At 41.8% G+C, this 22,195-nt stretch overlaps 1 protein-coding gene across 3 annotated transcripts; it reads left to right on the top strand.

Annotated features, from left to right (window-relative positions):
* The first annotated feature begins 1,001 nt into the window (after positions 1–1,001).
* Positions 1,002–22,026, top strand: MBTPS2 (membrane bound transcription factor peptidase, site 2). Of its 3 annotated transcripts, none has more exons than XM_082220600.1 (11): positions 1,002–1,076; positions 4,578–4,726; positions 5,451–5,589; positions 6,804–6,907; positions 8,297–8,424; positions 10,938–11,056; positions 12,213–12,393; positions 14,215–14,309; positions 16,034–16,235; positions 17,650–17,725; positions 20,620–22,026. In XM_082220600.1, the coding sequence occupies exons 2-11, from the start codon at positions 4,650–4,652 to the stop codon at positions 20,840–20,842; spliced, it is 1,344 nt and encodes a 447-aa protein (XP_082076726.1). In that variant the 5' UTR covers positions 1,002–1,076; positions 4,578–4,649; the 3' UTR covers positions 20,843–22,026. The 3 variants fall into 3 exon arrangements, with proteins under 3 accessions (XP_082076726.1, XP_082076724.1, XP_082076725.1); XM_082220598.1 differs by lacking the exon at positions 1,002–1,076 and adding an exon at positions 2,720–3,030; XM_082220599.1 differs by lacking the exon at positions 1,002–1,076 and adding an exon at positions 3,282–3,385.
* Positions 22,027–22,195: the final 169 nt, after the last annotated feature.

Genomic DNA, 22,195 nt, shown 5'->3' with positions numbered 1-22,195 from the left:
AGTTCTCTAGTAACACTTCTTTATTAAAGCAACAAGACTGAAGACTGGGGAGAGGAAAGCTACATTTATAGGGACAGGGAACTAGCAAGAAAGGATACATTTTGGAGGGAACAATATCAGGCAATCACAGTCCTGCCTTTTGGAGGGAACCAATAAGACAGAGGATCCAAATACAGCAGCTTAAATGAACCAATAGTAGCTGTACCCTCTGGAACCAAAAGGCTGTTACTTTACCCTAATGCAAATACAGACAATAATAATACAGATATAAAATCCTTTGACTCAATACACAACAGAAGTCACAGCTGTGAATCAAAAGTGAGTTGTTTGGTCACCAGGCAATGGGAATTCCTGGGGTCCTAAGAAGGCCACATTTATAATGGTGAAATTGGAGAGATTGTACCAGGGCCCATGCCAGCAGAGCCAAAAGGCACTGAGTCCCCCCCCCCCCCCGCTTTTTTAAAGTAAGTCTTTTGCTCTTCTAGACAGAAAGTTATGAAGCATAATGTGCAGGCAACCTCCTAAATGTGGGTCATCAACCTGACAGAGGCAGAGGGCCTATAATAATGTTTCTTCTAACTCTGCAACACAGAGCACTTGTGGAGTTGAAAGGCCCCATCCACTTTCAACTCCAGCTGGCTATGATGCTAACTGCTCCCCTTAATTGCTGAAGGAAGGGTTTCCCTGGGCAGCTGCTGTGGGTCAATATTAGAGAGGAGAGGAAAAAGTAGGATAGTTGCAATCTCTCTGGATTTTTGGAAGATGTGAGGATGCAGGAAGCAGTAAGGCTTTTTCCCGATTAATCCAATTGTAGGGGTTTTTTTTTGAGGGGGGGGAGGTGGGAAGCACTCATTTCAGAGGCATTATGATACCACCCTTTCTTCCTGTCTGGCCCATGGCAGGGATAGATCCCAGATTGTTTGGGGAGGTGAGGGGAGCACAGTACAAAGGCAGAAACAGGGTCAACATCATCTCATTTTGACAAAATCTTGTTTAATTAGGTGAAGGAACAGGGGCACACCAAAGAGCTGTGCGCAGCACCCCACGGACCATAAATCCACTATTGGGAGGATAAGGTAGGTAACGTGCATGTGACGTGCTGGAATGTAGTTTATAAACAGAAGGCTGAAGCTGCAAACCTGTGCCCATTTACCTGGAAGCAAGTCCCATATACTCTTGCTCCTGAGTAAATATGCAGAGAGCAGCGCTGCAAGGCTGAAATCCTAAACACAGGGAGCACCTTCACGCAGCACAGCATTATCAGTTTATTTAACAAGCCTATGAGGCTGGAGGCGGCACAGTAAGTTTCATGACTGAGTAGGCATTTGAGCAAGGAATTCTTGTCCCAGCCCAGCCACTGCACCAGGTTGGTTCAAAGCAGGCCTTTATCTCAACTAAACATGCTTTAACGTTATGTTGCATATGGGTAGCAATCCCGAGCCTCATATGCTAGAGCGCCAGGGCTTCTCTTGGGAAATATAGTTCCAAGCACAAGGCCCTAGCCTACGCCCACATTGTCGACACCGTCACAAAACTACGATTCCCATGATCCATTGGAAACCTCAATCGGGGTAGCTGTTGATTGGCCCGGCACTGTGCCAGTCAGCGCGCAGGAAAATGAACCGGGCTGCTCCGCCTCTAGCCAAATCAGGTTCAACGGTGGGCGGACGCGAAAGAAGGTGCTTTATTGGATTCCTTGCTTTTGATTGACGTGGGCAAGTTACTGTACTTTAAAAATGAACGTGTTCAGAAGAGCTCAGCACCTCCGGCATTCCTAGGAAGCGCTAAATTTGAAAGAACTGCTTCCTTGAAAGAATAATAATAAGCAACGTCACTTTCTTTTGTTGTAAATCAGATGGATAATTAATTCCCTTTTGCTCCCTCTGCAAATTCATTTCTCAACCCGCAACATGATCCAGGCACGCGCACGCCCTCGAGCAAGAGGGCGCCGTTTCCCTTTGTTTCCGGCGCAGCAGCCCGGTAAAATGTTAGTTTGGAACCTGCACTTCGGGTTCGTGGAGTCCAATCTTAAAGAAACAGAAAAGACGCTAGGAGTCAGTGACTGTTTTTTTGTGTCTTTGTCTGACAGCTGCTGTGCTTTTAAAATGCCCCACGACGAGTCCCGGCAGGCAAAAATAAAAATCAGCCGATCTAAAGATGGCAAATGCTCCCCCTTTTAATAATTGATGTGCCTTAGACCTGTAGATTTTAAATATTTAGCTAATCATCTCCTAACAAAACCCCTTTTTGCTCATTTGACATCACAGATTGAGGGGGATGATGATGATGATTAAATGCCCAGCAGATAGAAATTTATCAGGTTTAGCCTTGCCACTATATTTTGACAACGGAGCGGTTATTCCTGCTGCATTTCTGCCTGTGACACCACCCTGAAAGCATGCAAACTCCTTAAATCCACTCTCCAGTATAGAACTAGGCATAGCTTGTAATATCCTGGGGTAGGGGCAACAAAAAGGCGACGATTTGTTCCTTTGTCTTTGTTATTTTACTTTCGTCACGCGGCTTTTAAAGTCAAGAGCCTCACCGGGGACTATCAACAGGGCAAAGAAAAGAGCAGAACAAGCAACCTTTATATAGATTTTGTTGGCTTTTTTTTTTTTTAAGGAGAGCGCCATTATCGCAAAGTGCTGCATCCGAAGGAAGTTTGCTTTTAGTTTTATATACAGTACTGTATATTAGTTATGCTTCCCTCGCACAGGGAGAATTCCACCACTTGCAAATGGGAACCCGAAGTGTTGATAGACGGTGCTTTGGAGGGGAATGTGAAGCTCAGCACGCGGCACGTGTTTTCCGGGTGCTGCATCCGGAAGCCTCCTGCTCAAGAAATGTGCTTGGTGCGCGGTGGTTCCGTGTGACGCTTTGTTCCGGAGTGTAAAGGGATTAATTTTTTTGCTTGGCTCGTTTTGCTGGTTTCGTGTCGTTTCTGCTGCTGACATGATCCCGATGCCCGTGGTGGTTTGCGTGCTGGGGGGCTGGTGTGCCGTATACCTGGCCGACACCGCATTGAAGGTGAGAGGGGCGCTTTCCCAGCCTCGGTTGCTAGAGAAGGAATTTTTATGGGAATTGTAGAACGATACTTAACTTGCTTAAGGCTAGAGAAAGAGGAAACTCTATGGATGGTGCAAATATAGGACTATAGTGGCATCCCGAACGATTGCAATACTCCTTCCTTCCCATAATCTAAAGTCTAGATTTTGCACGCACACACTCGAATGCCTCCGTGCACACGCTCCGTCACTAGGGGGCGTGTAATGCGGGAGTTGCTGAAATGAAAGGCGATGTACGGATATAGGAGTGATTCTTCCAATTTCTCCCGCGACAGAGCCCTTAACTGCTGCAAGAAGGCCAGGCAGAAATTCAGCAGGTGCAGCTGTCCAGTGCCTTCCCTGTTCAATGCTTGCCTGTCGTGCAGCTTATAGAGGCACAAGAGAAATAAGACTGATTGTTTAAGTCTTGGGATACGCTCCTTTTCCTACAGATGAAGTCCCGGTCCACCATGGTTTTGCATTTTTACCCACCATGCCTCTCTTCACACGGAGTCGGGAGCCTGTATCCAAAGCTCCCTGTTTCTGCCATAGCTGTCAACTTTTCCCTTTTCTTGCGAAGAATTCTATTCGGAATAAGGGAATTTCCCTTTAAAAAAGGGAAACGTTGACAGCTATGGTTTACACCCATTGTGCACAGGAAGCAGAGCTGCACAGGGGCCTATCCATAGTCTATATACACTGGATTTTGTTTTGTTTGTAATGTACAGACCACATAGATTCCTATGCATGTTGAGGATTTAGGTGTGTAGGTAGAGGGAGACGGATGTTGTATTCCATGTCTGCATAGGATGTATACACACTGTATGAGAGCCAGTGTGGTATAACGGTTAGTGTGCCGGACTATGACCTGGGAGACCGCGGTTCAAATCCCCACCCAGCCATGAAGCTTACTGGGTGACCTTAGGCAGTCACTAAGCTCTCAGCCTAATTTACTGCGCAGGGTTGTTGTGAAGATGAACTCCTTGAAAGAAAAGGTGATACATATATGTAATAGATAAATAAAATAAGTGATACTAGTAGCACATTCTAGTAAATGTTTCTGTGATTTGCTGTTCACTCTTGGACTCTAGCAGTTATTGATTTTTCTATCTTTTAAGAAGTGTGCCTTGTCGTCTTTTTGAAAAGTTATGTTTTTAACTTTAATTTTGGAAGTGAGTTTCATAGATGGGGTGTGTGACACCATATTTATATGTGTGTCTGACTCCCCACAACGCCGCATTGGCTTAGGTTCAACGTATGTTAGACTAAAGCTAATGATGTGTAAAATTGTACAGCTGCGTCTGTCCATGAGCTCTAAGGGTATACAGCTGTAACTGTTGTTTGTTTTTACCTGACCTAAAGAACAGCCCATCCTTGGAGTGGGAGAGTACAAACAGAGCTAAGAAATGCAACATGGACAGCGGGGGGACAAATCAGCACACAAAAAAATGTGAAGGCTGCAATAGAGATCCCTGAAATACTCCTGTGAAATACCTTCTATGTCTCACTGTTTTTTTCCTTCTGTTACAGTCATCTTCCTCCCTGAAGACATCTTACGAAGACCGGCTCACATACTATGGTCTAACCATCTCTCCGTTTCACATGCGATGGCAGACGGCGCTCTTCAACCGCCTGTTTTACAACTGGGGAAGATGGAAGCCCAGACTTCTTTATCTATGGTATTGTTTTAGAACTATAATTCAGGCTTTAGTGAGACAATTACTGGAAATTCTTTTGTATCCTGCTAGTAATAACAGTTACCATTCTGAGACTGATTGCTTACACAATATTTTATAGCTAAATAGAATAGCCTTTTGTTTTAGACTTGAATAGCCTTTTTATGTGTGTATGTGACTTGTATCACATGCAGCAGATGCATGCTGCTGGTATTGAAGACTTAGGAGTGATAAGGCATGGGATGGGACACCTCAGGCCCGGGGTCCAAATGCGCTCCTCCAAGTCCCTCTATCTGGTCTTTGGGACACACACCTTTCTGAGCTGTGTTTTACATCACCATCTCTGCTTTACATCTTCCTGGAGTGTTTTTGCTTGGCTGAAATGTGTTCTGGTACTCTGATAATGCTTTTTGCTTGTCTAGATGGAAGCTAGAGAGTGTGAAGAAACTAGATTAGTGTAGAAAGGTAAAATTTCACATGTGTTGTTCCCAGAAGGGAAATGCAACCTTTGGGCTGAGAAGATTCTACACCCCTGTGGCTAAATAATGAATGTACTGGTTGGGCTTGCCAAATTGGTCTTGGCATCTGATGTTGAGAATGGAAGCAGGGCTTCAGTTCCTACTAGTGTACTCTCATTGGTGTTTGGGCAGTTCCAACAAAGCATCATCACAGTTTAGGAGTCCACTACTGAGATTATATTATGACAGCATTTCTGCCTTAATTTCAGGTTTAGTGCGGGGATGTTTTTTGGCATAGCTGCTATGTTTGGTTCTGTTATTCTCCTCGGGAAGACACTGATGCAGACACTCTCTCAGATGCTAAGCGAAGCGCCTGCCGGCCAGAATGATCAGATGCTGCAAGTTGTGGTGAGTTTTATTGCTCTACTTACAATTTAAGCATTGGACTGTAATCTTAAACCAATACCTCCAAAGAAGGCATTTCCTATTCAATAGAGGGTGTCTCCAAACCTAGCATTTTAAAGTACATATATAATTTTACTTAAAACTGTTTCTAGATCACCTTGCCAAGGTGGCTTATAATAGCTGAAAATACAATGTGAATCAAACACAGAATTAAGAATAGTAGTCCAGAGTGAGGAGCACTTTATTCAACAAGGGCAATCCTTAAAAATAAAATAAAATAAAGGTACTAGCAATGATGCAAAGCTGAGCACCTGTGGAGAGGACCGTACCACAATTTGGGAGTAGCTGATGTAAAGGCCCTACCTTTATGTGTCCAAATGCATCTCTTTCAAATAATTTATGTACATGCCACCTTATACGTACCTATATGAGCATAAGTGCCATTCAACCCAGTGGGGCTTACCTCTGGGTAGACATGTATAGAACTGTAAGGTTGCTTGTGGAGTTACTAAGACATGGGAATTAAGGATACACTCCATATGTTGTCTTATTTGCCATCACAACAAGTATGCAACACTACAATGAATGCTGAATGATAAAATAGGAGCTACATTTTTTTTACGACTATGCCTTCTACCAGTACATGTTTCACAGATGAAACATGATTTTCTGTGGTCTTGTGGAGTTACCACTTGGCTTGAGGAAAAGCACATTCTTGCCGTTTTATGAGAGAGGCCTGCTCAGAAATGATGGAGAGCACCATCCTTTGGGCAAGCCTCAAACAACCACTGTGAGGTTTGCTGGTAGGCCAAAGCAGTAGATTTTGTTGGGCCCAGTCTTCTCTGCAGGCTTGAAATTCGGAATGGCACAATTCTGTTTTAGGGTAAGGAACTAACTGGAGAATGCTTGGATGTTTATTATTATAGGCTTCCTGTAGTTTCCACATAGACAGAGCCAGTGATGTAGCAGGAGAACCAGTGTGGTATAATGGATAAAGTTAAGGAATTGGGACAGGAAACCCTGGGCTGGAGTTAGTGACATTGAGCCCTATCCCCACCATATAGCCATATAACCTAGCTCACAGGATTTTTGTGAGGATAAAAGTGGGGTAACTTGCACATAAGCTTCCCTGAGCTCCTTGAAGAGAAAGGTGGGACATAAGGACCTGTCTTTGCCTTGCTTGCTATCCTGTATCTTCTTGTGTCTTGTGAAAACAGGTGCCTGGTGTAAATCTTCCCATCAGCCAGCTGTCCTATTTCTTCACAGCTATCCTGATCAGCGGCGTCATACATGAAGTTGGCCACGGGGTGGCAGCTATCCGGTAATGCAATCCACATTTTTCTTAACTTTGTGATGAGAAAAGTTTCTGGAGGATTTAATTACGTGTGAATATGATACCATGTGAGCTTATAGTGAGCATATACTTAATCTGCCCTCACCCGAAATGAGATTCAGCAAGGGGATGAGGTGACGGAGAACTGCAGTCTTTGAAATTAGTTTCAGAGGTGGATATCCACAAGCTTCCTTTTTCCAAACATCCTTGGGACACTTGTGTAAAGCCTTCAGTACAGTTAATCCCAATTGCTCCTAGTAGGCCTTGAAGCTTCATGAGGTAAATTGGAAAGAAGACCAGTCATTGTGTGGACAGGTGTAGAGAAAGATGGCAGCCCAAACTCTACAGAGCCAGCTTCTGGCTGTTCTCTTTTTCAGCTTTCAACACCTGCTGTGAGCCTGATAGGACAGGGATTGCTTCTGCTATTAATAAAAGGGGGTCTTCTTCAATCACACCTCTTAGCTCTCAGGTTCTCAGCAGCCTCCTTATTCTTTCTGCCACCCCTTTTACCTTATTGACCCATTTAAAGTTGTTCTTCCACCTTTCTGTCTTAAAATCCACCCTCTGTCCAGAATGTTGGTGCAGAGACTGAGCTGTGAAGTCTCTTGTTCAACACTTGCCTCTGCCTTGAGATTACTAGGCAAGCTGCACTTTCTCATGTACAACATTATAATACTAACGTACCTTACAGGGCTGTTGTAAGGACTGGAAGGCTGCCTATTAATTTATTTGGTATGTTTCTATCCCACCTTTCCATACATTTTTTCTTCTCAGTAACTCTGTGAGATAAGCTAGGCTGAGAGACTGTGACTGGCCCAAGGTTGCCCAGTGAGCTTGATGGCAGACTTAGGATTTGAACCCTGCTCTCCCAAGTTCTAGTCCAACACTCAGACCACAGCACAACACAGGCTACTGGACCAGGTTCAAGCTGTTAATATTAGCTTACAAGGCCCTATAGAATTCAGGGCCAGGTTACCTGAGAGAACACTTTCTCCCATAGACAATTGTAGGGTCACTGCAATCAAGATGTGCCACATCTTGCAGGTGTCCAGATGGCAACAACCAGGAAGAGAGCCTATTTAGTGGTGGCACCCATACTCTGGAATCACCTCCAGCTCTCCCAGAATGCATCAACTATTACAGCTTTGATGCATGTTGAAGACCTTTTTGTTTTCATGGGCTTTTTGCTTACTGCTATGGTTTTTATGTTTATCTGGCTACTGATTGTTTTCTAATTTTAATCATAATTGCATATTTGTTTGTATTTCTTACGACTGTACACCGCCTGGAAAACCTTGCCTGACAGGCAGTATACAAATATTTTTAATAAATAATTGATTCAGTGCTGCAAATTTGTTTTATTCCCTTTTCTTTTAGAGAGCAGGTTCGATTCAACGGATTTGGAATCTTTATATTTATTGTTTATCCAGGGGCATTTGTTGATCTGTTCACCACCCACTTGCAACTCATTTCCCCAATCCAGCAGCTGAGAATATTTTGTGCAGGTAAAATAACTTTCCCTTTTGTTAATGTATAACATAAATTGTGCTGTGTGTTCCTTAGAACATTTCGGTGTTGCAGATGGAATCTGGAAGTGCCTGGCAGAGCACTGGAGGATGAGTTGTTTAGTTATCACATAAGCCTATAGCCTTGGAGCTGTTCAAAGCCTTTTGGAGCTCATAAATCTCTAGATTGGGCTGTGTACTCACATTCCTTCAAGCTCAGTACATCGGGGTCTGTAACTGAAGGTACTGGAGTTGTCAACAACACATGCATCTTAGCACTACAAGAACAATCATGCCAGCAATAGGTTGTTGTTTAAGAAAAGCAGGCAGATGTATAGTGGAATACAATCTGTCTTGCTAATTGAAATAGACTGTTAAGAGCAAAAATTGTGTGTTGGGATGGCTTACAATGGAAAATAAGATGGCTCAATCACCCATTTAATTTGAGCGTTCGTGGATATTTTGCTTACGAGCAAGAGGATTAGCGTTCTGGCTAAATTTATGTGCCAATTTAGTTTTAAGCCAGATGTGATTTAAAACACTCTAAGGAGAAGAATATTATTATTAAAGCCAGCTAGTAATGGAAATGTAGACAAACCCTTAGCTACACGATTATAAACAGGCTGGTTTGTTTTACTTTCTTCATGGCAACTCAAAGCCTCAAGGAAATCTGAAGAAATGAAAACTGGGATTGAAGTGCAAGGATGATGTAAAAACACATTCATAGCAAGCATCTGTCATCAGGTTTAATTACTTTTGGCTTCTGCAATAACTTGTTGGTTGAAATGTGAAATAAGAATTACACCTCCGGTCAGGCAAAATGTTCTATGAAAAAGAAAGACATGCCAAAGTGGTATGTGGGTTTGGCTGCGTTGACAGTTCACAATTCACGTCCAGGGTGTGGGGTGATGATGTGGAGACTTGCCCCTTCATAAAGGCTTTTCTCTTTTCTTTTGCAGAGCTATATTTGCAAAAGGAAATTACTGAGCAATCTCCCCCCCCCCCCCATAGAGCAAGGATGGCTAACCCCTGGCTTTTCAGATCATCTGCAGGAACGTCATTAGTCATGTCCTGAGCTGTCAAGGCTCATTTGACAATAACATCAAACTGAAACTTTAATGGCCCAGTCCTGTGGAATACTCTGCCAATAGAGATTTGGCAGGTGCCTTGTGTGCCAACTTCCCCGATGAAACTTTTCTATTATGTCAGGAGATTAAGAATGTATCTTTCCATAGTGGCTAATTTCTGATTTTAACTTTTTAATTTGGTTTTTATTGCATACCTTTGTGTATAATTGTTGAAAACCTCTCTGGGTTGTTTTTTTTTTATGAATGGTGGTAATTTTGGACCACAACTCCTGTTATCCCTTAAAATTGGCTGTGCTGACTTGAGCTGATGGGAGTTGGAGCCCAGCAACACCTGCCGGCCACAAGTTAGTCACCTCTGATGTAGAGCCTTACTGCTTCTATATAACTTCTGCTACGGCAATTTCAGCACAGTTACTTGAAAGCAAGCCCAGTTAAAACTGGTAATAGTGATAAAGCACTTAGCAATTACTTATATCTGTTTTCATTTTTTTGCAGTAATATGTATATATTAATTCTCACTTACGTGGACAGTCTTGTAAAGTAGGATAGTATTGCCCTCTTCAATTACAGATGGGGACTCAGGCTAAAAGTTTGTGACTTGGATGAGGCGAGAGTTGAACCAATAGTCTTCTGGCTCACACTCCTGGCTGCTACATGAATCCAGCTCTCAAACAGACACTTATGTCCAAATAATAGTCTGCAGGGTGGTCTAGCAACATGTGACCCTTCTGTATTTGTGCTCCCTGTGTGGCTGGATCAGTTGAGTCTGAAGGAACTAGCTATGGCACCCAAAAGCTATGAAAGCGTACTCTTTATTGCGAATCCTTGCTATGTCTCCCATCCTTCTGAACAGTGTTCTGCTGACATACTGTGAATTGTGTGATCGCTTTTCAAAGGTTAGCTTAGGTCTGTTCAGTATTCATTCAGACTTCAATCTTGCCTATGGGATCCCTTTCACAGATCCCACCTATCTCATTGCAGCAATGGCCCCTTTGTGTTTGAGGCTGGATTGGTTCCCATTCATTATTTATCCTTGTGCGCTGCTGCTCTGTCCATTGTTTATGAAGAGTGATGCGGCGTTTGCCTTGGAAGTTCTGCCAGGTACAGCCTTAGTCAGGGCTGGCACATTACAGCACAGTCTTAACCACATCTACCCAGACTTTATCCCTATTGCATTGAATGGACAATACCCCCATGTAAGCGGGGTTTGGATTGTGTTGCCTTTGTCTTTGAGATCTTAATTTTAAAACCTTCCATCTTGACGTATAACTTGTATGGTTTATTCTTCTCCACTTAACAGTTTGTCACTGTAGTAAATTTAGAAGCCAGTTCTAATAAATTAAGATTCTGTTTTATCTGCTGTTCGTTGCATCAGTAGCCAGTGTGGGTTTTCTTTCTTAACATACGCTCCTTCTGTCTTTATAGGAGTCTGGCATAACTTTGTGCTTGGAGTTGCAAGTCTTGTGGTCCTCTTCTTCCTGCCAGCTATTCTTTTCCCATTTTATTACACTGGTGCTGGGGCACTCGTCACTGAACTCACAGAGGTAAGAGTCATGAATAACTCAGTATTTAGAAAGAGTCCTCCATAATCTATTAAGTCAAGCCCTGCAGTTCTTTCACTCCTCCCCAAAAGTGTTTGTGCTAGGAAACTTGATGTTTTGGTGCTGCTGCCTCATGGAGCCCTGGGGCTGGGTGAAATTGCTCATCCCTGTTCCATAATATGGTACTAATTGCTAAATTTTCCATGTTAATTGACCCATTCAAAGTACTCCTTGTCCTAGAGCCAGAAAGGATATGCTGTTGCCACTGGAGCTTCTGTAGAAAATTTGTAGCACCACTAATGATAAGTCCCGATTCAAAGACTATGGACTAGTAGTAGACAGCACAGTGAGACTGCCTCTGGCCAAATTGACCTTGCATACTGGGATGGGCAGGGGCCCGTTGATGGCGCAAGGTGGTGCATTCATGTAATGAAACAATAAAGATTGGGAGATAATCATAGAATCTGGAGTTGGAAAGGATCATAAGGGTCATCTAGTCCAACCCCCTGCAATGCGGGAATCTTTTGCCCCACGTGGGGCTCGAACCCAGAACTCCGAGATTAAGAGTCTCATACTCTACCAGCTGATCTATAATAAATCAGAAGTAATCATAATTGAAGCAAAGGGCCTGAAAAAGAAGCTTCCAGACAGAAATAGATACACATACATTCCAGTGCAGTCATCGTCACAAGGAAATTTGTCCTTGGCCTAATTTTGAAAAGTTTATTGTTGATACAGCACTTTAGAAAGTTGCTGTGCTTCTTCTGGAAGGCAGGAAATTGTCAAGGTGGGTTTCTTTGGGTCCTTTTGGAGACAGATGGCAGCAAAATGAACCCCGGAATTGACATTTTCACATTAAGGCACTTGGCTAACTGAGATGCATTGATTGCACTGTCTCAACTTTTGTCAAAACTTTTAATTTTTCTTCATATCTTGCGTGATAGCAATTCATGAAATCCAAAGTGTGTATTGACTGTGGTCTGCACACAGCCATAGTCCTATTTTATTCTGTTTTTAGGGAATATTATTTGCTCCCCCTCCCATTAGAGATGTTATTCCTTCTGTATTTTGGAAGAACGGCAAGAGACGGAGAGATCCAGGCACTATTTGGGACAAGCGTGCATACAGGTTTTACAGCTTAATGTTATATTGCACTTAGGATTCTCCTGCTAATGGGCCCAGAGGGCTTTTTGTTGGTGACCTTGTCACCAGTCTGCAAGACTGCTCAGTTCATAGTGTGGAGGACTGGAATTCCTGCCTGGGAAAGATCTCTCTGAAGCCACAAACAGGCTATTGCATAAAGACATCAGTGCTACAACAGCTAAGCTACCCATCTAGAGGTATAGTCATTTCTATGTTGTTGGTTGTTGTTGTTATTATTAGTCATTTTAAGGATGGTAAAAACAAGGCCTTTGGCCATTTTCACCCTGTTATATCTGATGCTTTAGTTCTGATGGCTGTCTTCAAATTTATATTATGGTATGGGGGTTTATGGCAATATTTTAATCTTGTGATCAGGGCTGGAATGGGGATTGTTATATATTTTAATACTGTTGTGATGTTGAATTTGTTAGCCACCAGGTTCTATTGAAAATTGGTTTTGGAAATATTTAAGTATCTAAACAAATGTCTGTGCATATATCTTGCCTGCCTAGTACATTCTTTCTGTGGCTGCCTGCTTGAGATGGATCAAAGCCAGATAACAAATAGATGAGTAACCCAGTCATGTGGTTTTAGTTTCTGCAGTGCAAACCTGACAACGGAAGAGTAGCCTAGCCTTGGCAAATGGGGTCCCTTTGTCCTGCTCAACATTGGGACATTACTACTGTAGAATAAGGATTTGGCCTTGTAGAGCTGTTTCTAAATTCATAGGCTTCCTAAGTAGCTGATAGGATACTTCATAAAGGGCTATTTCTGGGCTCTTTACACCCCTCATCTGTGCCATCATATTCTCAAAACAGCAGTGATGTTGAAGTCCATCTAAATGGGTGAACACAATTTGTGGTGGCACAAATTTCGCCCTTTAAGCTGTCTTAGCAGGAGCATCTTATAACTTTGGGCTATGAGGCTAAGTACACTTCTTACACTGCACAAAATAACATTTCACTACTTATTAGTTATCCAATATCTCCATCACTTCTTTTTCTTTTCTGATGTAGCATCGTGCCAGTTAGAAAATGACAAGAGGGTGTTCCCCATCTCCACCCATCTCTTGTCCTGTATCCACAAGTTGGCTCATTGAGTTCCTAGGATTTATATATTTTTATGTCTGTGGTGAAAAATGTATAAACTTAAATGACAGTTTTTCATTATGCTCCTCAGGCCAAAAAAGATGAGCATGAAACATGAATCTAAATAAATAGAGCCTTTGGGGTTTAAATATTTTGTAGCTGTGCATGTAAAAATACTCAGCAGGCAAATCTGTTACCAACATCATATGTCTATTTAATTTGTATTGATAAATGTAATTCGATTTAGCTATGGCTATACCTACAACTTTCTTTCAAACATAGGTTAGTTTTCAGCCAACTTGTCTGTCCATGTGTGTTTGCTAATAAGCCTTAGTAACTGTAATTTTGCAAGGGTTCTGGTTATAACCATTTACAGATCCTTTGCCCTTGTTCAGAATAACAGATCCAAAGGCTCTTGTGTGCATCAGTATTAATCCAGCTGAATACTTTAGACTACAGAGAGAGCTTCAAAGACAAAGGCTCAAGTGGGTTTATTCAGCACGATCCCCAAACTTTGTTTGAGTACCCTTGACAGTATCTAGATCAGGCATAGGCAAACTCCGGCCCTCCAGATGTTTGGGACTACAATTTCCATCATCCCTAGCTAACAGGACCAATGGTCAGGGATGATGGGAATTGTAGTCCCAAACATCTGGAGGGCCGGAGTTTACCTATGCCTGATCTAGATGTTCCAATTGAACTGTATTCTTTTCTGTTCAAAAAAAACCTTCACAAAAGTATATGGGAGAAATAACTCCACCATGATTTGATGGCAACATTTCTCACTAAAGCATGAAGCCGTCACAGGGAACTGTGCCTTCTCTGAAGGATAGTGGTGGCCATTGAGTCTTTTGTTTCTTTCGCTCGGGAGTACAGATCTAGGAAGCTGCGATTTCTGAAAATCTAATAATGAGTTGTGTTTCTCTTTAGGTTTTAAAAGACTTGACGGCACTGTTGAATGTTGTAGCAACAACAGCCTCACAGACGTCTGCTTTTCATACAGTAATAACTTAAACGGTCAGTCGGTAAGTTAGCTGTGCAAACTGTCAGATCCAAACATCCATATATATGGTTGACAGGCACCACAAGGTTTGTTTTGAAATGTTGGAGTTGGGCTCTTAAACTGAACTTGGCATATTAATCCAGTTGTAAACATATTATCCTCATAACACAATCTGTGTACTTGAGAAACAGAAATAAGGAAGTTGAGCAATCATACTTCTTCTGCTTACATAACCATTTGAATCCTTTCCTGCATGCAAGCAAACTGCAGTGACCTTATGACACACATGTTTAAGGCCTGAGCTAAGAGAGCTAAACTGGCAGCCATTTAACTGCGACGGGGTGAGCTCCCATTGCTCAGTCCCAGCTCCTGCCCACCTAGCAGTTCAAAAGCACGTCAAAGTGCAAGTAGATAAATAGGTACCCCTGTGGCGGGAAGGTAAACACCATTTCCGTGCGCTGCTCTGGTTCGCCAGAAGCGGCTTAGTCATGCTGGCCACATGACCCGGAAGCTGTACGCCGGCTTCCTCGGCCAATAAAATGAAATGAGTGCTGCAACCCCAGAGTCGTCCGTGACTAACGGTCATGGGTCTCTTTACATTTACCTTACTGGTTTTGAAGGTCCTAAGCAGCTTGTGGCCAGGTTTCTAGAATGAAAGCCTTTTTCCATATTGTCCAGTGCAGCAGCTGTGGCCTGCAAAAGAAGTCCTATTAACCACCTCAGAGTCTGCCATGCCCATAATTACAGTGTTATAGAGTGATTACTTTCTCCACGGTGATAATTACTTTCTAGAACAATTCCTTGTGAAGACCTGGCAGGCTCTAACTGTTGTATGTTTCTGCCAACAATGGAAAATACCTGTTTTACCTGGTTTCACTTGGCCTGGTTACTCTGATCAATATTTTTAACTTTGTTTTATTGCAATATTTTGTTGCTGGGAGTTGTGTGTGTGTTTCTAAACTGCCTCAGCATTTCTTTTTAAAATGAAAGATAGTCCATAAATTATTTTAATAAGTAATGTCAAAAAGATCATGCATGCCTATGGGGCTGTAGCTTGGAGCAAGTGGTGATAAAAGGGATATCCATGTCATAACTAGAATAACTGGTTCACAGCCATTCCCTGAAGTCCAGAAGACACATGCAGTGAAAAGTGCTTGTGAATGTGCACATGAAGCGACTCCCTTAAGGGGAAAAGTTTCAACATTTGGGACTTTTCACTTTAGAGAAAAGGAAAGAGGCGACATGATAGAAGTTTATAAAATTACACATGGCAGGGAGAAAGTGGATAGGAAAAAAGCTTTTCTCTCCCTCATAACGTTAGAACTCATGGACATCCAATTAGCTGAATGTTGGAAGATTCAGAACATATAAAAGCAAGTATTCACACAGCACATAGTTAAAACTATGGAACTTACTCTGACAGAATGCAGTGATTGCCACAAACTTGGGTGGGTTTGGAAAAGGTTTGTACAGATTCATGCAGGAGAAGGCTATCAATTGCTACTAACTAGTTATGATGGCTGTTCTCTGCCTCCAAGGTCAGATGGAGCAATGCCTCTGAACAGCAGTTGCTGGAAGTGACAGGAGAGGCCTCTTGTACTCAAATCCCGCTTGCTGGTTTTCCACAGGCATCTGGTTGGCCACTGTGAGAACAGGGTGCTGGACTAGATGGGGCCATTGGCCTGATCCAGCAAGCTCTTCTTCCACTGTTATAGTCTCTACCTGAATGTTTATGTAACACCCCAGGTCCAGTATGCCTGTCTGCCAGCACGGAAAGCTATTGAGGCCAGCCAACTTTGCCGAACCAATACGGATTGCCGGAGGGAGTTTGTTCCAAGTTTGTGTGTGACGCCTTCTCTGGAAAACCAAACTAGGCTTATCCGAGTGAAACATCCACCTCAGATGGATATGCTGTTTGTTGGGCACCCGCTGCATCTCCAGTATACAGGTTGGTATGATTTTGCAGGGAGATTATAAACAAAGCTGAGCTAACTAAACTTCATAGGAAATTTGTTGGCAAGTTGCTGGTGTAGCTTCCATTGAATTCAGCCACCACCACCCCTTTAGCAGTTCTTTATCTGTGTGATATGTCGATGGCTCTTGAGCCTGTTTTCTGAGTAAGACTCGAAACTGCACTCACCTCTTCCTTCCTCCCCTTGAGCAGTTGCAGTAAATGAAGTAATTGGAAGGGACTTCAAGGGTCATCTAGCCCAAGCCCCTGCTTCATGTGTTTAAAAAAACTTAACCTAGATGTGGCAAGATGGAAAAGATTTAAAGTTCTCTAAACTTTAAAGATATTGGACTTTATTTTGTAAGCATGCCTTTCATACCTGTTGATTCAAACAATCTTTTTTATACTTGGGGATGCGTAAACAGATAATTGGGCCTAGGTAGGTGGTATGGTTCAGCTATCTGAAAATATTGCTACCAGATCTTTAGATATGCCCATATCACACTTCCATTTGATTTCCACAGGCTGTCTAAGTTTAACATGCTGTCATTTATTTAAACTAATATCTTTACCCATGACAGGGCCTTCTTGGTGGTGGTTCTTTACTTCTGGAATGCCCTCCGTGGTGAGGGGCATCTGTCTCCCTCGTTATTAATTTCAGGGGGAATTTTAACACAATTCACCCAGGCTGAAAGATACTGTTCCTGGCAAAGCTGAAATCATTAGCTGGGAAAATACATTATTGTTTTTAGTTGTTCTTAATGCTCTTAAAAATGTTTTTTATATACTTTGTATTTAATTGTGTTGCTTTGCTGCCTTGTTGTTTGCCACCTTGGGCTCTCTTGGGAGGAAGCAGGGATCTAGAAGAAGGAGAAGAAGAAGAGAGCCCTGATTCTGGCAGCCAATCATGTTTTTAATCAGACTTCTCTGAATGCTTAAAGTTTGTACCTTTGGGCTTAAAAACAAATTTCAAAGAGCAGGGATAATCCTCTCAACAATGTAGATTATTCCTCTTCCTACTTTTACCTTCCTTACCATTTCTTCCTAGCTTGAAGTTAAGCTCTGACACCAAACAATTGAGTTGGAATGGAATCCATTTCCTGTTTGTTGCTGCCTTTTCTGCTGTCATAATTGCGTCTGTGGTACTTCAAATAAGAATATTTGCTTTATAGTCTTTGATAATAAGAAGTACAATTGCTCAATTGTAAAGTAGCCACAAGCACATCATATGCTTAGGCCTAATGTTCTCATAAAATAGAGCTCATTAATGTATGACTACATTGGCAATAGTATAGGAGAACAAAAGCTATATTTGTCATGAATGCTCAGAAATGAGAGATGTTTGTATTCTGCCAAAATGTTCTTCACTTTCGTAGGCTTGTAAAACTTTCTTTTTTGTTATTCTTTAAAGTGAGTCTCAGCAGTTTTATACCTCGACACAGCTTCCTCAGTATCGATCTGCCTGTGGTAATGGAAACATTTTGCAAGTATCCTTTGTTATTTGTGTCAGCTTTTCTAGAGAAGACACTGCAAATAGCTCTGATACAGAAAAGGACTTTTGAGGACCAAAACAATTTGATTTTTCAAAAAAGAGATTGCTCTTATCTAGGTTGTGCAGATTTAGTTTAGAATTAAAGCTTATTACATTTATACATTGCTTTCCAGGTATGTGAAATATAATGCTAGATTTTCAGATTCTAATCCTAGCACTTCTGTCCTGTTTTCTAATGTTCCTTTCACACTGCAGTACCTGTTACTTTATTGAACTAAGGATTTGTTACCAGTGTTGTGCTATATTCTGTTTATACCAGTGGTTGTGGTGAGGCGCGACAACAAACATCAATGGAGAACATCACTACCCTCCAACCCTATCCTCACATGCATTCCTCTGGTCCCCACAATACCCCCATCCAAAGAGCAAGAAAGGATTGTTTGCCAGTATATCACCTCAATTTTTGTCCCCTTCTATGATTTTCTGGGTTAAAGGGGCTGCAAATGGATTATTTCTGGAACCAATTAACGCAGAAATGAGTGCTGAACTTCTGCTAGTTCCCACTAGATTTCTAGAATTGGCTTTTATGTTGTGTGAAAGCTCAAATATAACATGGAAATTAGAAGTTAGGTGAACATCAGGGCAATGGAATAAACTGCTGTGCGAATGCAACCTAAGAAAATCCTGAGGTGATGTATTCAATGGTTTAAGGGCTGAGAGCCATTGGCAAGTTAAAGATGCTTTAGCTCGACCATTGGTGAGGAGTAAGGAGAGTCCTGCAACTCTGTGCACTGCCTTGTCTTTTTTACCATGCTGTAGCAGTGCTCAGTCAAGTAGGGGAACCTGAGGCCCTCCAGATGTTGTTGGACTCCAACTCCCATCATTCCTGACCATTGTCCATGCTGGAGCTCATGGGAATTGGAGTCTGATAGCACCTGCAGGGCTACAGCTCCCCATCACTGCTCTAGCTGCTTTAACTGTGTTGAAGCTGAAGGCTTTCTAAGATTTGACTAAATAATTTGTATGTTCATAACTCCCTTAGAAAGGCTGTATCTGTGATGGATAGGCCTGTAGGATGCAAGACACTGCCAAGTCCAGCAGTCTTTCATGCCTATGCTAAATAATGCTTGTGGCTGACAGGTGTAACAAATTATACCCATTAACGTGTTTCACTGCAGTTTGCAAATGAGTACCATACTGTGAGCAATACATAAATTTCTCTACATGAATAGGAATGGTATATAGGTTTGGCTGTAAATTAAGTGATGGCCATTTGTTCTTTTGAGGATCATAACTGTGGCATGGAATAGAAATGGTGTGGCCAAACATCAGGTTTTGGTTTATTTGGATCGGTCTCCCAAGTTAGAAGCACACCCTCATCTATCCTTAAAACAGGGTTCCCCAAACTTGGGTCTCCAGCTGTTTTTGGATTACAGTGCACATTGTCCCTGCCCACTGGCCCTGCTAGCTAGGGATGATGGGAGCTGTAGTCCACAAACAGCTGGAGACCCAAGTTTGGGGAACCCTGCTCTAGGATGTATGAAATGTGGAATTAGAAATACATACACAGAAGTGAGAGTAGAAATGTTGATGTGATAATAGAGCACGTGTGTGCATAAAGCAAGGATAAGGCATGGCTAATCTTTTCATGAAACGGCATACTTGGAGGATGGCAGTGAAACTACCTCATTCCTGTAGCCAAATCTTTAAACTTGCAGTGTTTTCTTGCTGCAATGAGTTTGCGTTTTCCGCTGAGCTCTAATTCAGTAAGTTAAGCTGGTCTGGGGGTGGGGTGGGGTGGGGTGGAAATCAAATCTTTTAAAATGGAGTGCAGCAATATGAGGGCAGGTTTTCTTCCTCTCTGCCATGTGCTCTTTTCTATGCGAAGAATACAGCACTCCCAGTTTACGTGTAAACGGTACAGATATATATACCATATTTTTTGCTCTATGAGACTCACTTTTTCCTTCCTAAAAAGTAAGGGGAAATGTGTGTGCGTCTTAGGGAGCGAATGCAGGCTGTGCAGCTATCCCAGAAGCCAGAACAGCAAGAGGGATTGCTGCTTTCGCTGCGCAGCGATCCCTCTTCTTGTTCTGGTTTCTGAGATTCAGAATATTTTTTTCTTGTTTTCCTCCTCCAAAAATTAGTTGTGTCTTATGGTCTGGTACGTCTTATAGAGCGAAAAATACAGTAAGTGGCACAGATACATGACTCCACTGCTTCTTCCTGCCACAGATACTCTGTGCCCACTGCATATGCTCCATCCTCACTGAGCTTTTTGGGTTTCCTTCTCACTTAGAAAAAAATTCTAACATCTGCAGTCCTTGAGAAACCCCCCCCCCCAACCCTATTATAATGCCCTCTAATTTGTACAGGGTGCCATTTTGGTTACCTAAGGATTGGCACTTGGGAAATGCAGTTGATAGTATATACCAGGTGTGTGGAACCTTTGATCCTCCAGTTCCCATCATTCCTGGCCATTGGCCTTGCTTGCAAGTTGCAATTCAGAACATCTGGAGGGCCAGAGTTTCCACAAAACTGGTATATATAATCGCTAAGCTTCTAACTTAAGAACAAGGGGAACAAGGTAGGAGAGTGGGGAAGTTAGACTATAGAGCAAGAGTTTTGAAGGTCATTTGGAAAAAACCCAAACCAGTGCATTGATGTTAAGGCAGCATGCTATATCAAAGGAATATTAAAATACAATGTTTGGTGGCACTTCCTGGGTTTTTATGTGTTCCATTACCAGTCTTTCTCTAATGTGGACAATACAATTCATGTTAAAACAGTTGTGTGGTGAAATACTGTGTTTCCAAGGTTTAGACTATATCTTACATTTAAAATATAAAAATGCAATCTTGTTTATTCCCCTTAACCAATTTTAACCAGGTATCTGATTTCCCTCTCTGGAGCGCTGGCTGTAATCAACGCAGTCCCTTGCTTTGCTTTGGATGGCCAGTGGATATTAAACTCTTTCCTGGAAGCTACTCTTAGCACACTGGTTGTTGAAAAACAAAACAGGGAGCTAATTGGCTTTTTAATTTTGCTCTCTGGCAGCACACTTTTAGCTGCCAATGTAGCGTTAGGACTTTGGGTGGTGACAGCCCGATAGCACATTTTTTGTTCATTTTGACATCTGATAATTTATACTAGGCACATGGGAACTAGTGAAATTGTTTTTTGTGTGTATGTGTGTGCGCGCATCCATGTGTGTGTGTTTGGACAAGAAGACAACAAGCAGCTTCAATCAAATTATGGCACAAGAAAGATTGCTTTCCTGTGAGCTGTAAGTAATTCAGGACTGGACGGTTGTGATCTTAAAGATTAAATTATTTCTTCTTCAATCATTTGTGAAAACTTTATTGGAAAGGCAGAAGAGTTAGACTTGGCTTATTTAGATGTCATAGCAAGCTCCTGTGCGCTGAAAAACTTGCTCTTCCAAAATAAGGGGACAGGAATAATGTTGAGTTCATTATCCTAGCCATCACTACAAGCTGTTATTAGGAGCTAGAAATGTTTGTGATAAATGCTGAACCCTTCTTTTATGCTTAAAATGCATGGTCTGCACTCTATACATGCAGGATTTTTGTGGGTCTAGATAGGCATTTTCCTTTGTTTGCATGGGAATATTTTTTCCCCTAGATGAGAGGGGAAGTTCTGCACTGCATTCTCATTCTCTTATTTTCTGTTTAAACTGCATCAATATGTTGATTATTCAAAAAATATTTTTAAAGGTTCCCACCCCCTTATTATTTTATATTTGCATTTTTAAAATGTTCACTTTAGGCAGATGATTTTACCATGATCCTCGATTTTATCATAGCCTATATTGATCTGAGAAAAATAATGGTATGTTTATGTGTTTTTAATAATTGGTTGGGAGTCTTTTTGAATGTGTCACGGCATAGAAGCAGGATATAAATTTAAATATAAAAATTATGATGTGTCATTGCTAATTTATACTTCATTGTAAAAATCTGTATCAGATGGAAAAGTACTGTTTGATATTCAGAGAGAATGTACATAATTTAGGCTCACTTACCTAATAAGGAGTAAGTCCATTAAGCTGAATGAGACTTCATTTTGAGTAGATGTGCTTAAGATCAAACTGCACAATGAATACTTTGCTGGTTTCTTTAAGTGACCAATCCTACTTTTAAGATTTCAGATGCATATAGAGTTAACATGTTTATTTCTATGTAATGATCTGATTGTGATGAATGTAACCATATAATTAAATGCTTACTTTTCTCTGGGTTTACAAAAATAAACTTTTTTGTTTAATTAGAAACTCCATTACACAACAGCTATACATTGGCTTTACAGAAATGTTGCAAATCTATAGACCTCAATATTGATAGTTCTATGGCTGGAAAAGTGGGCCTAGAAGGTCAAACATTGAATTTCCCAGACCACAGTCCAACACAGATTAGAATGGTTTCAGTAGGCTTATGCGTATCATATT

This window comes from Podarcis vaucheri (genome assembly GCF_965113315.1).
Source record: "Podarcis vaucheri genome assembly, chromosome: 4".
NCBI lineage: Eukaryota > Metazoa > Chordata > Lepidosauria > Squamata > Lacertidae > Podarcis > Podarcis vaucheri.
Note: the sequence above shows the minus strand (reverse complement) of the source record. Positions and strands in the feature narration are given on the sequence as shown.